Source organism: Protopterus annectens, chromosome 16.part0 (genome assembly GCF_019279795.1).
Source record: "Protopterus annectens isolate FY-2018-M chromosome 16.part0, PAN1.0, whole genome shotgun sequence".
Taxonomy (NCBI): domain Eukaryota; kingdom Metazoa; phylum Chordata; order Ceratodontiformes; family Protopteridae; genus Protopterus; species Protopterus annectens.
This window is the reverse complement of record NC_056750.1, coordinates 690425892-690443147: the sequence shown is the minus strand read 5'-3', so window position 1 is coordinate 690443147 and position 17256 is coordinate 690425892. Positions and strand designations below refer to the sequence as shown.

Genomic DNA, 17256 nt, shown 5'->3' with positions numbered 1-17256 from the left:
AATTGCATTACTTGTGGAAAGCAAATAACTCACAAAGATTTTCATTCGTACTGTATTCCTTGCCTAGGCCCTGACCATGACGTACCTTGCTGTCGATTTTGTGCCTTATTTAATCAACGTACTATCCGTTGTCGGTATATTTTCACATCTAAATATTTCAGTTCTCTGTTCAATTATCCAGAAATGTTGTCAGTAAGCCATCTGACTACCGGTATTTTGAAAAAGCTCAAAGATATAGACAGAGACAGGCCACCTAGGTCCAAAGCTGCCGAAGACACTTCTCCTAAGCCAGTCACCAGTTTGACGGTACTCAGTGAGGTGCTTTTGCAGCCCCTGATACCCGCTACTTCTGATTCGCAGGCCTCTAAAGAGACCCATTCAGAGTCAGGTTTGCCACGAGATGCTTCAGCTGTGGAAACTGTGGATGTCTGTACCTTGGATGGGTTCGGAGCCGCTGTGCAGGCACTGGTTTCTGAGGGTGTATTCAGGCTTACGGACTTGCATATTAAACAGACACTTCCTTCTTCTTCAAGGCCTAAACCTCGAACCTTGCCTAGAAAACTGATGCCCAAGCCACATGTTCAGGCATCTATGTCTAAAAAACAAATGATAAGAATGGCTGAAGACCTTATAACTTTAATCAGGGGAAGCCAACTTCCCTCTTCCAAGAGACCTAGGACTGAGTTTGTTTATGAATTTTCTGACCAGGATTCTGATTTTACTGATTCTTCTGATGATCTGGATTTGTCCTTATCTACTTATGAGGATTTTGATGCAGAGGACTCTATTCCCTCTGCTTCTCCTCTAGAGGATTTTTCCTTTGGTGAAACCTTACACACTCTTGGAGAGAATTTCCACTGGGAAAGCCAGGATTTTTCTGATTCGAAAAAGAGGCTTAGGAATTTCTTACTCCCATCTCAGCATAGGCCTTTAGCTATACCTCCTGTATTAGACATTGTTGATGATGCCTTCTCAGAATATAGTTTGACACCTGATTCTTTACCTCCTGCTCCCAGAAAACCTGACAGATACTACTGGGCTCCTTACTCTCACAAGTTCCTTTTTAAAAATCCTATTGCGGATCCAGAGACTATTTCACAGGGACCCAAGGGCATTACGGCTTCTACTGCCAAAAACCCTACCCCTTCTGATAGAAACTCCAGGGCGCTGGATAGATGGGGTAAGAAGGTTTACACTTCTTCAACCTTGGCCATTAGGGCCTTAAACTGTCAGTTTCATATGTTAAAGTATCAACAACATATTATTGGATTGCTTAAATAGAAAATTATGTTGATTCCTGACTGTGCTGAAAATAAGGAATTACAAGATTTAATGCATTCTGCTGAACAGGTTGGAAAACATACTTTGCAATGTGGGTTTGATTCTTTAGAGGCCTCTTGTAGGGCTGCTGTCACTGGGTCTGTACTCAGAAGGCATACTTGGCTTAAGGAGCAATCTTTGCCTGATCATGTTAAAGTTAAACTGTTGGATGCTCCCTTAAATCAGGACCACCTGTTTGGCAACAAAGCTGAGGAAGTTCTTAAAAAGATGGAAGATAAAGCTAAATCTATGCAAACTGTTAAAGATGTCTTACAAGTTCAGCTTACAAGATTTAGCAGGCATTGGCCCTCTAAGAATTGGTCCTTTCCGGCTCCTTCCAGGTCTTCTCAAGCCAAACCCAGACACAGCAGAAACCCTAGGTTTCAGTCCCAGGGTACACACAAGACTAAGCAGTGGGGGGCTTCTGCTTCCAAATCTAGGAGTAGTAAGAATCTCCCCTATGGAAAACTGTCTCAATGACTTGATTTTACAACTTCCAAGCACTTCTCAACTGAATGCTCCTTTAGGGGGGAAAGATTGGTCTGCAGGCCAAAAATTGGGAACTCATTATCCAGGACAAATGGGTTTTAAATATAGTGTCCCAAGGATACAGATTTCATTTTCGCACATTACCAATGCCAGATCTACCCCCAAATCAGCGGGTAGAGGCTCAAAAGCAAATACTTTCTCTTTTAAACATAAACGCTATTCAGACTGTACCAGAAGAGGAAAAAGGGCAAGATTTAGACTCAAGACTTTTCCTGGTACCCAGAAAAGACGATTCTTGGCATCCTATTCTGGACCTGTCTACTCTAAACACCTTGTTGGTGATTCCAAAATTCAAGATGCTGACTCTTCAGTGTCCTCCTGTGCTAGGAAAAGATGCTTGGATGGTAACGCTCGATTTAAAGGTGCATACCTGCACATCCCAATCCGGGAATCTTGCAGAAGATACCTACGCTTCAAAGCAGGCTACAATCACTACCAGTTCTCTGCACTGACCTTCAGCTTATCTACTGCACCCAGGGTATTCACAAAGTGCCTAGCCCCAGTCATTGCATTTTGCAGGCAAAGAAATATTCAAATATACCCATACCTGGATGATTGTTTAATTTAGGCAGAAAGGCAGGACATACTTATGAATCATCTGGCCTTCATACAAAGGGTGCTAACTTGTCTGGGGTACACCATAAACGTAAAGAAATCACACCTGGTACCCTGTCAACAAATTATATTCCTGGGAGAAAGCTTGAATACAACTTCCCAGATGGCTTACCTCATGCCAGAGAAACAAATTTGACAACTTACTTTAAACAAGTGGCCACAAAAACCCTACTGTCTGCAAGGCAAATACTACAAGCCTTGGGTTTCATGGCATCCTGCATCCTTCTAATTCTATATGCAAGACTGAATATGAGGAAACTACAGTGTTATCTAAAAAGCCTATGGTGTCAACATTCTCAGGATCTAGAAGCAATGATTCCTATCATACCTTGCCTTTGCCTAGAGTTTCTTTGGTGGGCAGAGGCCTGCCACCAAAACAAGGGACTACCATTCACAACACCCCCTGCCGCCTAAACCCCAACAGATGCATCAGATTATGAATGGGGGGCTCATCTGGCAGGGAAGTGCATTCAGGGCAAATGAAACCCAAGTCAAATGCACCTGCATATCAATCAAAAAGAAATGTTAGCTGTACAGAATGCTCTGACAGACTTCAAGGACCACATTCTTCCAGTAGACAACACCACTGTTATGTGGTACATAAACAAGCAGGGGGATACACATTCTTACCTCCTCTGCAGACTAGCCATGGCATTGTGGAACACAGCCATGAGCTATTAAGTGCATCTACAAGCTCAATTCCTTGCAGGAAAACTAAATATACTGGCAGACAAACTAAGCAGAAACCTCATGGACCCACACGAGTGGAAACTGGAACCAAGGATTTTCAGCATGTTGACAAGCAAATGAGGGAGCCCAGATATAGACCTATCAGTTGGACAAATTTTGCGCAAGGACTCCCCACAAACAAGCTTGGAAAGTGGATGCTCTGTCCTTCAAGTGGAACAACCTATCAGTTTATGCCTTTCCTCCTCTGCCTCTGCTCTCCAAAGTACTACTAAAGATCAAACAAGACAAACCAAGGACGATTTTGAGTGCACCAGACTGGCCATGCCAACACAGGTACCCCTTCTTGCACAGTGTGCCACTATTGGCCCCATGACACCTTCCTCAGACTCCTACGCTATTGTCTCAGCAGGAGAACCAGATTCTGCACCCTCAGCTTCAAACACTGAACCTAGCAGCCTAGCTAATTACTTAATCTCTCCTTTACCATCCCTCAGTAAACCAGTGATGGATATTTTAGAGGCAAGGAGGCCTAGTACTTGAAAATCTTACGCTGCAAAATGGAAAAGATTCTATGCCTGGAGCTAATCTCAAGGGATGAGCACAACAGTGCCCAATTTACCTCAGATTTTACAATACTTAACTGAGATGCTTCACAAGGGCCTGTCTTTCTCCTCCAGCAAAATTCATGCCTCAGCCATTTAAGCTCATTATAACACAGAACCACCCCTCTTCTCTCATCCACTGCTTAAGCAGCTCCTCAGAGGGGCCAAAAATCTACGACCACCCAGGAGAGCTCCAAATCCAGCATGGGACCTCAACTTTGTATTGGAGAGCTCACCCTTGCTCCTTTTGAGCCAGCTGCCACTGTGGACTTACAATTCCTTTCTTGGAAAACAGTTCTCCTTTTAGCAATCACTTCAGCAAGAAGAGTATATGAATTACAGGCCCTTATGGCAGTGGAGCCTTTTATCATCTTTCATGCGGACAGGGTGTCCCTCCGGACCAATCCCTCCTTCATGCGGTATCCAGTGTGGCCCTTAATCAGTCCATACATTTGCCAACCTTCTTTCCTAATCCACAGAGCAAAGGGGAATGGATTCTGCACTCCTTAGACGTGCACAGACAACTTAGATTCTACTTGGACAGAGCTAAACCTCAAAGGAAGTCTAATCAACTGCTGGTGGCATTTGCTGCAGGGGCAGAGGGGAAGGCTATTTCAGAGCAAACCATTTCCAAATGGATAGGCCATTGTATTAATTTTTGCTACAAACACCATGGAAAACCTATCCCTCAGGGGATCAGACCCCACTCAACCAGGGCTGCATCTACCTCTACAGCCTTTCTCAGAGGCGTCCCTACCAGGGACTTCCTAGAAGCTGCTACCTGGAGTTCTGTACATACTTTCACCAAGCGTTACCATCTGCCAATTTTCTGTAAATCCAGAGCTAGCTTTGCAACTGCAGTCTTGCAGGGCCTTTTTAGCTGGTCCTAATACTATCTAAATTCCTCCTCCCATCCTTAGCTTTGGGAATCTACCCAAATGTGATGACTACAACAGTGAAACATGAAGAACATAGTGCAGTTGTGTAGACTTACCATAAATGTAGATGTTCGAGTGTATTCACTGTTGCAGTCCTGGTTACCCTCCCTCCAGCCCCCTTTCTTCTTTTGGGTATACTTCTACTCTCCTTTACTATGCTCAAAAGCTTTTTGGTGTATTTGCTTTTTTGTTGGAGATATAATCTTGTATATTTATAGATTTAATTGCTTCCCATTAGGGGGGCAACTGACATCTGGGGCAAGAAAAACTGATGTAATGGCATCGGCTGCATGTTTTATACCCCTGACGACCTGACATCATAGAAGGGACAGCAACCGACGCAGGACCCAAGACTTTGTTCATCAGGCTGACTGAGGGCTACTGCAAGCAGATAACCCAAATGTAATGACTGCAACAGTGAATACACTTGAACATCTACATTTATGGTAATGTACACAACTGTACTTTCTTCTTCCTGGTGGGTACAGCTGTGCAACTATTAACATGCTTTTATAGGGTTTCTGTGAATAGTTCTGCATAGCCAGCAGTGTTCTCAGGGTTTATGGAGGCTTGAAAATTTGCCAGTTAGCCTTATAGTAGTTACTGAATATTCCAGGGTTAGCTGGGGTTCAATTTTTTATTTTATTTTATTTTTTTTTACTTCAAAGGAGACCATTTTGTGGTCCAACCTTACCACAGAAGACATTACACTAGAGCGTGTGGAGCATTGTCCCTTGTTAGTGAGGACCAGATCTAGTGTGGTTGCACCCTTGGTTGTTAAAGTGATAATCTGATCCAAGGAGTTTGCATTTACAAAATCCAGGAATCTCTGTGCTTGTACATTTGGTGTCATATATGATTCCCAGTTAATAGTGGGGTAATTTAAGTTGCCCATGAATTTGGTATTGTGCGATACGATAAGTGTTTTCTAGTGTGTTTAAATACATGCTGTGAATTTTCTGGGTCAAAGAGGGGGATCTGTACCGAGCAAGAAAGAGATATTGGGTTTTGCTTGTGGTGATTTGAACTCTGAAAAGGCCAAGTACATTGTCCTGTTTTACCAGCCTTCATGTATATTTATTTTTGATGTAAAATGACACCTCCACCTTTAGTCCCAGTCTATGTAGTAGCTGGTCTAAATTTGTGGAAGGCATTATAATCTGGCACTGTCTGTGCACTGCCTTCGGGTTCAAACCATATATCGGTGAAAAATATTATTCGAAAAAAAAATGTTGGTTAATTGAACACTTTTAAATAAGTCTGATCTTGTATAGTCATATGCTGACATTAAATTTACTTGGTGGCCTGGGCCATGACTGAAAAAAAGGCCCATTGAAGATCTGCTGACTTAATCTGCTAACAGACAAATGCAATTGAATGACTGTAAGCATTAGACATTTTAATGGGCTTTGTTGAACTTTATATACTTTATTGATTATTGTAATGTGTGCATGAAAATTTACTGTTACTAATGGAGATTTACTCTCTGGGCCTCCGCTGAAAAAGGACTGGTGTCCAGTCAGAATTTCCCAGTAAACAAATGTTAAATAAATAAATAAAATAGTAAGGAAGAGGCTGCTGCCTTAACAGTTTATTAAGCTTCTTTTAGTTAATTTAGTTACTTGTTAAATAAGTCATAGAATACTTGAGTTAGATGTCTTACTATTAATATATGAAATTGGAGGCACTTAAAAGTAGCAAAATACTCAAAATCTGATTTTTGTGAAGATTAACCCCGGGATTCAATAATGCCTACACCTAAGTGTACATCATTATAAGTGAACAGACAACACAAACATAACTCACACCTTCTTCAGCCTAATTTTAGTTTTCCTACTGATATTCTTGTAGCTTTAAATATTGACAGGGATACCTCAGGGATTCCTAAAGGTTATCAGAAAGTGTAGACTTACATGTACACTTAGTGTAATCCTTCTGAGCAACTAGAAAGCACAACAAAAGTGACAAGAATGTTCTTGAATATATATTGTGTATACTTAGTGCACACTTAGTGCATGCTTTATTGAATGTGGTCTTAAATCATTTTAAACTGTTATATCCCTTAAAGTTCATGGTTATTTAAAGAAAGAAAAAGCTAAATTTTTAGATGGCTGTAGCAAAGTGGTTGTTAATTGAAAATCATAATGTAAGATACATCGTTAATAGGCAATAACTGTGTGTCAAGATAAATTTAAGGCAGCTACGGTTGGTGTTTTCTTTAGGTAAAGCCAAGTTTGAATGATTTAGCGAAATGAGAAAATTGCTTTACCTTAAATGTAGAGCTGTATTAGTGTTTGTAAGATAATGGGGAGAGAAATAATGAGATAACTTAAAAGAAACGCTGGAGTTAACGCTGGAGTGAGCGTGTTTCTTAATGTAGAATGCAGGAAGCAAATTAATTAGTCATTGAAATGAGTCACATCATCTCTTTTCTGCATCTGTAACAAAGAATGGAATGGGTCTATATGTAGATAATGTTTGTAACAACAAATTGGCACTTAAGCACTTCAGTATGAAATCTTGGTACATTGCTGAGTGAAATGACTGAGGGCATCAGAGAGTCACAATTCATAGAGGAGGCTTTTCTTTGGAGGGACGTGGTTGCATTGTCAAGACCTCAGAGTGGCAACATAATGTTAAACTAATGTAAAATGTACTGTGAAAGTGAAGCTAGCTCAGTAGATCAACATTGTTGTGAGATGGATGCAGTTAGTAAAGAAATGATGTGAAAATATGATATACATCTGGGTTTAATTCCCATAAAGTCTACTTGTACACTATAACTTTGATCACGTCAGTTGAGACCAAAACTTTAGGGCTCATTGTTGAAAATATGTGCAAGTAGTGGCTGTTCCCTGGTTAATTAAGTCAAAATTAATTTAGAATTCTTAGCCCAGAGACTCCTGTGAGTACTTTTCCTGAGTATTAAGGCTGGATTTCAGAGATGAAGATAACCAGTTAGTCCAGCAGGGTGATGAATTTATGTAAAAAAAAAGCTGTAATAAAAGTCCTGATTTAATGACTATGAGCACATGGGTAAAGAGGAAAATGAGAAGGTGTAAGGCTGGTCTACACAATGCAAGTCTAAAGGAGGAATTGTATTTCACTTGTAAAAGTACTCCAGAGTACAATCACTATATGAAAGATACTTTTACTCCAGAGTACAATCACTATATGAAAGAAAGATGTTTCTGAAAATTCTCATTTTTTTGGGCTACTTCATTAAAGCAGTAAAAACCACCCATATCAGCTTCTAAAGAGAAATGATTGGAGCAGTAGACAAAATGTTGTGCAAATATTGTTTGTCAGGTGAAGAGATATTGCTAATAGGGTTATTGTTGGAGAATGACATCAGGTGCATTTTCCAGAAACAAGATGTTGAACAGTTGCATGATTTCCAGCATGATAAACCATCAAAAATGAGCATATTGCACTGCTGTTTAGAATTGATCTTGCATAACTTCTGTTCTAAAAATAGCTTTTTTTAAATGCAATGTCTGTCAAGTACTTAAATGATAGTGTGATCTGAAACTGATTGTGCGTGTTTATTTACTTGCATTGCAGGCTGGTGATACTTCAATTGGCTGGGCTCTTGGCTACATGCTAAACCTGACAAATATGATTCCAGCAGAAGAGCCTGCCTACAGAAAGAGCATCGAATATGGATCATGGACCATACTTGTGATTTTGTATGTTGTTGTGATTGTCCTTGCTTTGCTAATAGTATTATGTCAGCTGCAGTCTGGAAAAAGCCAGGCACCCATTTAATGAAAAAGCAGTAGCATGAACTTGGCTGCAGGGAAGCATCAGTTAATCTGTTTCAGTATATTGACACTCTTCTTCCAGAAGGACCTTATCAGAAGACTGATGAATTAGCAACATCACCTCGGAAACCACAGTGCTTTGCATTGTAATCTGACTGTTTCTTTTATGCTACAATGGAAGCTTTTATTTCAGTCTTTGGTTTTAAACTTCAGTGGCACAGATTTTTCTGATGTCTGCTTTTCTTTCCTATGCGAATAAGCATCTTAGATTGACCAACAAAGGGAGTGGTTCTTTGCTTTAATTAAAATGCCTTATGCCTTATAAAGTGACTTGTTACACATATCAGTAAGATAACGTTAGCAGAGAATAAACTGCATTGATATTTCTATTAGTGGCCATTATGAGTGTGGTGGTGGGATTGAATATTTGTTTTTGAGGTAAATTGCCAGGAAGCAAAGAAGAAAACCTAAGAAAACCAGTTGTTTGAGTAATGACATCATTGTTTTACAGGATCTAACTAAGCATTATGTTGCTTACCGCTTTGCTGTAATGGATGACATTTCACTCATGGGGTACAACAGTTTAGAAGGCAGAGAAAAATAGCTGGTAGGAAATTTTCCTGTCTAAAAGTAACACTGGAAGAAAGCTTACCTTAATTAGGAAGAACACAGTCTTCTGTCTAAACAGAAGCTGTCCATGTATTGTGTTGCTGTATCTGATAACCATTTTCAGTCCTTAATTGTTAACATTGGTATTACATCATCTGCAACATTGATGTCAAAGGTAACTTATGGCAGCTGAGTGTTTCTTGGCTGCCCTTTCTGCTAATGTCAGCACAAATGGAACACTGGATGTATAAAATTCAAAGCAGAGCATCACTGTGATCCTTGCTGTATTAATATTTGTACTTCACATATTTCCTACAGGATCACTGATGCAATGATAAGTGATTTTAGTTTTTTTTCCCCATAATTGCTATCATTTGTTATCAGAGTTACCTGATTTTGCTGTTGTTCTATACAACAGATTTATTTTTCATGCTGCATTATTTGTTTTTGGACCATCCTCTGACTGTAATGTTATGATGCCTGCAGTAGCAGTGCTTCTAATAGCTGATGCTGTCATTTTGTCGAGGGAGTTAAAAGTAATAGTATGTAGTGAATCTTTTTTACTTGTCTGTAGCATGCTGCTTAAGTGCAGTTTTGTGAAATATTTGTTTTTAAGTCTAGTTAACTTGTTATTATTTTTATATTTTCTTATAATAAAGTATACAAATATTGTAACATAATACTCATTCTTCCTTCAGTGGTCTTGGATGTTTCTGGACGCGCACATTCTCTGCCTTTTATAGATGAGTGTACCGTTCTTACGCTACAGTACTTCTTATTCTGAAGTATAGTAACTGTAAATAAGAGTTGAGGGAATAAAGGCGTTGGGAGTAGAACTATGCCAGACATACTCGTCTGTCCCTGATCTGACAGTCTAGCTTATATTTGTTAATATCTGTATTTGTGTACTTTGGAGGATCATAGTTCATAGCCAGTTTGCATTATGAATGCATTTGCTGATTTTTCTGTGAGCTGTAGAACACGGCTGTCAAGGAGAACCTAAGATAACAACAGTTTACATGTTTTTTAGCTTTTAAGGTGGCATTAGTTGTATCTAGGCATATCTCCTCAGTAACTTTGCCCTTTGAAATACTTGAATTCACTCTGAAACTAAATAAATATTAGTAGCCTTAGTAAGGAAACTATGTAGTGAAATCTTGTTTTTATAAATCAACCCTTTATATAGTCATTTAAAAATTATGCATCTCTGCACATTTTCCCCAAGTTCTGATTTTTAATTAAATTTATGCTATCATTTTTAATCTGTTCTAGAGAATCTTACAGATATTAAATGGACATATGTTTAAAAAACCTTAGCTGATCTTTTTCATCATTTAAAGAAATATTCTTAAATTGCAGTTGTGTGTCAATACTTGTTCTACCTCTTCAAAAGTTGTGTAACTTTTTAAAAAAAATGGTTTGAATGAAGAGTAACAAAAGTATATAGCAAATTACTTTATTTTTCCTTAGAGTCAGTATTATAATGCGACCCCTTGGCCCCTGCTCGGCTTTTCCCAAGCCATGTAATTTAAAATGTAAATGTAATCCTTGTCCTATACTGAGAAAGTCGAATGTTGTATGTCTGCCTTCTCACTCCATTAGTTGTTCCATGTTCAGATGCTTTTATAATACTTCTTTAACCATTAAAACTTTATTATGGAGTCATTAAAGTTTTCCCTTCCTTTTCCTACTTTTAGTGCTTAATGCTGGTACTCCTTTCCTCGATGAAATATTTCTCTATGTTTGTATCATATTGCCAAACTCTGTTAGTATGTATTAAGTGTCTGTGCGACTTAAACTGATCTGTAATGTCATTAGTTAATTTAGTTAGTTTTTGAGACATTAATAAAACAATTATACTTTTGAAGTCCTAACCTATGGGTTATCCAGCTCCTGGCAGCCCTCAGCCAGCCCGAATACCAGAGTCCTTGGTATATGACGTTGGCTGCAGTCAGTTGTAAAACTGATGTCAGAACGTCAGGTATAAAGGAAGGCAGCCAACGCCATTTCCTCAGTCTTTCTTGCCGCGGAGCCTGAAGCAGATGCAATGCGCACTAGTGCCGGTCGTCCATTTACCTTCTTTTTGCTTTCCGACTACCAAGTTGAAGATGCCTTCAGATAAGTAACCCATTGAGGATCATCTTTTCTTGCTTTAACGAATGTCAGATACAGTTAATAACTGCTTGCCTGTGGAAAACAGATTCTACACTCTGATTTTCATTCCTATTGTATAACTTGTTTGGGCCTTGAGCATGACGTCCCTAATTGCGATCTCTGTGCCTCCTTTAACCTGAATACCATATGCCATAGAGCTAAGATTTTGTATAAACATTTCGGAGTCTTGCCTAAGTTCGTCGATGTTGCATCTTCTGGCCTCCCGGCTTCGGTTATACCTAGGAAACGCAAAGACAAGGACTGTGATAGGCCTAGGGTTAAATTTGCTGATGATGCACCAGTGAAATTGGTCATCAGCTCAGTGATAGTCATTGAGGCGCTTTCGCAGCCCCTGCAGTCTGCAGATTTTGAGCCACAGGCCTCTGCCAAGACCTTTACTGAATCCTCCATGCCACAGTCTGCTATTTCGTCTTCAGACCCTCTGCCTGTCGCCACCTCAGATGGGTCTGGAGACACTATGCAGGCACCGGCTTCTGAAGCCTCTTCTCTTTGACATGACACCAGAACTAGACCGACTACCTTAGGCCATACTTCTGCAGTTGCTAGGCCTCCCGAGTCCCTCCGGATTGCTAGCAAACCTTCCATCCGCAAACCTTCTCACAGGCAGGCATTGGCCTCCCCTCTTGTGCCTCAGTTCCAGTTGGTAAAGATGGCTGGTGATCTTTCACTGATTAGGGGCTCTCATCCTCCCCCTTCCAAGAGGGCTAGGGAATTGTCACCTGATGTTTTGTCTGTCTCAGATTCTGAAGTTTCCAGTGTTTCTGCTGGTGAAGAAGGAAATTCTCAACTTTTTTCTGGCTTTGAGGATTCTGATGCTGAGGACTCTATCCCTTCTGCCTCCCCTCCAGAAGATTTTTCCTTTGGGGATACTTTGCATACTCTTAGGGAGCACTTTAAATGGGAATGTCAGGATTTTCCCCAGTATAAGAAGAGAATCAGGGAATTTTTGGATTTGCCACAGCATAAGCCTCTGGCTATACCTCCAGTTTTGGAAGTTGTGGATGATGTCTTCATGGAAAATTCTTTAACTCTTAATTCTGTCCCTCCTGCTCCCAGAAAACCTGATAGGTATTATAGGGTTCCTGATTCATATCATTTCCTTTTTAAAAACCCTACTGCTGATCCTGAGATTATTTCTCAAGGCCCCAAGGATGTTAAAGCTACTATTGCTAAAAACCCTGTTCCTTCTGGTAAAGAGTCTAGGGCCTTGGACAGGTGGGGTAAAAAAAGTCTATACCTCTGCAACCCTCGCCATTAGATCTGTGAATTGCCTTTTTCACATGCTTAAGTATCAGCAGCATACTTTGGAGACTATTAAGGCTAAACTTGGGGATATTCCTTCCATGTAGAAGAACAAAGATTTACAAGACTTATTGAATTATGCCACTCTAGTTAATAAGCACTCATTACATTTGTGGTTTTGACACTTTGGAGGCTTCCTGCAGAGCAGCAGCCACTGGTTCCGTTATTAAAAGGCATGCCTGGCTCAGGGAGCAGACACTTTCTGAACCTGTTAAATCTAAATTGCTGGATGTTCCTTTGCACAAGGACAATCGTTTTGGTAATAAGGCTGCGGAGGTACTGAAGAAGTTGGAGGATAAGGTGAAATCTACACAAGCTGTAAAAGATTTCCTTCAGGTTCAGCCTCCTCGGTTCAGTAGGCATTACCCTTCCAAGAATTGGTCTTTCCCCGATCCGGGCAAACAGGTTCACTCTAGGCTCAGGAGTTTCAGATCTTCCAGAGGACAGGCTTCTGCCCCTCAAAGGGCTAAACAATGGCATTCTTCTTCGGCTAAATCGGGGAGTTCTAAGCCAACTTCCCAAAGCAAGCATTCTCAATGACTCCGGCCTTCTTGTGCCTACCTCTGCGGGCCCTGGGTTTCCTTTGGGGAGAAGGTTAGCCAGGTTTGCAGAGGTATGATCTACCATCACAGATGACAAATGGGTGCTCAATATTGTAAACCAAGGTAACAAGTTTTTTTTTCACACCTTCCCTGCTCTGTTAGCCTAGTACTAATCTATGAACCTATGAAAGGGTACCCGGACATACCCAGAACTCTCAGGACAGAGGTACAAAATCACATTTCTTGTCTACTGTCCATGGGGTCTATAGAGCCAGTTCCTGCAAATCAGGCAGGCCTAGGTTTTTATTCAAGACTTTTTCTGGTACCCAAAAAAGGGGGCACCTGGCGCCCTATTCTGGCTCTGTCTATTCTAAAAACTCTTCTGGTGTTTCCCAAGTTCAGGATGCTCACTCTTCAACAGCTGCTACCCATGCTGTGCAAGGATTCATGGCTGGTAACTTTGGATATCAATGAGGCTTATTTGCACATTCCAATAAGGGAAAGTTGCAGGCAGTTCCTTCACTTCACGGCTGGGGAGCAACACTTTCAATTATCTGCACTGCCCTTTGGCTTATCTGTTGCTCCCAGAGTTTTTACAAAGTGCCTGGCTCCAGCCATTGCTTTTTGCAGGCAGAGAAACATCCAAATTTATCCTTATCTGGATGACTGTCTTATTCAAGCAAACTCCCCAGAACAAATAGAAAAGGATTTGGACTTTGTGAAGAACATTCTCACCTCTTTAGGTTACACTCTCAATGAAAAGAAGTCAAAGTTGGTTCCAACAAGGGAAATTGTTTTCCTGGGAGCGAGTCTGAATACAGCCACCCAGATGGTATTCCTCCCTCAAGAGAAGCAAGAAGATCTTTCGTCTTATTTCAAGAACTTGGCAAGCATGACCCAGCTCTCTCTGCAAGGCAATTCCTGCAAGCACTGGGGTTCATGGCTTCATGTATTCTGATGATCCCATATGCAAGGCTGCATATGAGAAAACATCAATGGTACCTGAAGAATCTTTGGAATCAACACACACAGGACTTAGACTTGATTCTTCCCTTAATTCCCTGTCTACAAATGGAGTTCCTCTGGTGGGTGACAGCCTTCTGTCAGAACAAGGGTCTGCCTTTCCGCCCACCACCTGCCAGCCAGAGTCTCACCACAGATGCCTCAGATTATGCATGGGGGAGGCTCATCTGGAAGGCAAGGGCATACATGGGATTTGGAGCACCCAGCAGATTCACCTGCACATAAACGTAAAGGAATTGATGGCAGTGCAGCAGGCCTTGCTGGCTTTCAAGGGCCACAGTCATGTGGTACATCAACAAGCAGGGGGGACACACACTCTTATCCCTTGTGCAGACAAAGCATGAGACTGTGGTCATTAGCAGCTTCCATGGGCTTACATCTAAGAGCACCGTATCTTCCAAGGAGGCTAAATTCCTTGCCAGATCAATTGAGCAGACATGTTGTGGATCCTCACGAGTGGCAACTGAACAAAGTCATTTTCCATCGCATCACTCAGCATTGATGCACTCCACAAATGGATCTTTTTCTCCTCTCATACCAGTCATCTCGTTCCAACCTTCTGCACCAGGGAGTTTTACAACAAAGCTTGGGGAGTAGATGCGCTGTCCTTCTCATGGACACAACTCTCAATTTATGCATTCCCTCCTCTGCCTCTTCTTCCCAGAGTGCTGATAAAGGTAAGGGATGAAAAACCCAAGGCTATTCTTATAGCACCAGATTGGCCCAGTCAGCATTGTTATCCCCTTCTTCACTGCCTTTCCCAGGCTCAGCCTTGGAATCTTCCCCTGGTACCAGATCTGTTGGTTCAGGAAGGGGGAAAGTTTCTTCATCCTCATCTTCAAACTCTGCATTTAACTGCCTGGTTAATTATTTAAATCTTTCCCAACAGTTGGTGGAAGTTCTTCATGAGGCCAGGAGGCCTAGCACCGGAAAAGCCTTTGCAGATAAATGGAAGAGATTTTGCTCTTGGATGCTGACTAAAGGAGAAGAGTCTTCTCATCCTTCTCTTTCCCTCATTCTTGATTACCTAGCAGGCTTGCTTAATGGACTTTCCTTTTCTTCAGTCAAAATCTTTTGAGCTAACCATTTTTTCTCACCCCTTAATGAAGCAGTTCCTGAGGGGAGCTAGCAATCTTAGACCTTCCAGAAGAGCTCCTACTCCTGCTTGGGATCTAAATTTTTGCCTTGGAAAAGCTTACTCTACCTCCCTTTGAGCCAGCTGCCTCTGCAGATTTGAAATTTCTCTCCTGAAAGACTGCTTTTCTTTTGGCTATTACTTCAGCCAGAAAAGTTTCGGAGCTACAAGCCTTAATGGCAGTAGAACCTTTCATAATTTTTCATTCCAATCTGGTTTCTCTGAGAATTAATCCCTCTTTTATGCCCAAGGTGGTTTCCGTTCTGATCCTTAACCAGTCTATTCACCTGCCTACCTTTTTCAATAATCCGCAGAATAAAGGGGAAAGGATTCTGCACTCCCTGGATGTGCACAGACAGCTGAGATTTTATTTAAACAGGACTAAATCCTTTTGAAAGTCTGAACAGTTGTTGGTTAGTTTTTGAAAATCTGAACAGTTGGTTAGTTTTGCTCCTGGGGCTCAAGGTAAAGCTATTTCAAAACAAACCATCTCCAAATGGATTGCTCATTGTATACACTTTTGTTACCTGCAGCATGGGAAGGTTCCCCCTCAGGCTATTAGGACCCACTGTACTAGAGCAACCTCTACCGCTGCAGCTTTTCTGAGAGGTGTGCCTACTAAGGACATTCTAGAAGCAGCTACTTGGTCTTCTGCCCATACTTTCACAAAGCATTACAATCTACCTTTGTTTTCTAAATCCAGGGCTAGTTTTGCTGCTGCAGTTTTGCAGGGCCTTCTTACCAACACTTAAGCTGTGATTCATCCTCCCCCCTTTGTCCTTTTCCTGGGCTTTGGGAATCAACCCATAGGTTAGGACTGCAACAGTGAAACATGAAGAACATTAGCACAGTTGTGTACACTTACCATAAATGTAGATGTTCGAGTGTATTCACTGTTGCAGTCCTGGTTTCCCACCCTCCATTCCCCCCTCTTTTCCTAAGGCACATAATACTTATTTTATTTTTTGGATGGCATGTTTCCAGGGTATTTCCTTCCTGGGTTAGCCTTCCTTTGGGGTCTCCTGACACTTAAGGCAAGAAAAACTGAGGAAATGGCGTCGGCTGCCTTCCTTTATACCTGACGTTCTGACATCAGTTTTACAACCAGTGGCAGCCAATGTCATATTCCAAGGACTCTGGTATTTGGGAAGGCTGAGGGCTACCGGGAGTTGGATAACCCATAGGTTAGGACTGCAACAGTGACTACACTCTAACATCTACAATCATGGTAAGTGTATACAACTGTACTTTGTCTGAACACTCCTGATCTCTAAATGTACTTCTTTCATGGTCATACAAACTCATGAGAAAATGGAAAACAATCTCTTCCCCTTTCCTTCTAGGTAAATGACCTATAGGAACAGTTTACACCACATTCTATATACAAAAAGGTTTGCCATACTGGGAAGTCGGTAACATAAGCGATTACTCAGCAATGATAACATATGTGTGTACAAAACAGCAGTTGACAAACCGTAGAGTAAAACCACTAGATCAGGTGTATTGTTTTGCATGATTGGAACTAGGGCATTAATTATATAATGGAAGGCTTGAGTAGAAACATGATGTGGACTGTCACCAGTCCTGACAGCATGCTGGGAATTATCTTGCAAATCTGAATCCAAGGTAGGGTCTGCAACTGAGCCTGTGATAATGTTCAGCTAGGAAGCCATCCTGATATCATGCTCACCAGTACAGCCAAATATGAGATCATGTCAAGATGTCCTATTCAGATGTTGCAGTATTCATAAAATGAGGGAGACTGCTGCAGGCTGTCCTGAACATCTGGCCAGTATACAAAAATCTAAAGCTGCTGTGAGATGCATGCAATGTCATGCATAGGTCCCCATCCAACATTGTCCATAAAGTGACTTTGGCACATACCATCCTCAGAACTTTTCTGCCACCAGTCTGAACGCCTTTTCTGATACCAAACGTAGCTCTACAATAAAGCCTATGGCATACACAACTGTTCAATGAAACCTGAGGACA

At 41.2% G+C, this 17256-nt stretch overlaps 1 protein-coding gene across 1 annotated transcript in view; it reads left to right on the top strand.

Annotated features, from left to right (window-relative positions):
• ENTPD2 (ectonucleoside triphosphate diphosphohydrolase 2) overlaps positions 1-9767 on the top strand; it is a 1039348-nt gene extending 1029581 nt beyond the window's left edge. The window contains exon 9 of the mRNA XM_044058390.1: positions 8279-9767. Within this exon, the coding sequence (XP_043914325.1) occupies positions 8279-8482 (204 nt within the window). The 3' untranslated portion in view covers positions 8483-9767. The remainder of the gene's footprint in view (positions 1-8278) is intronic.
• The last annotated feature ends 7489 nt before the right edge of the window (positions 9768-17256 follow it).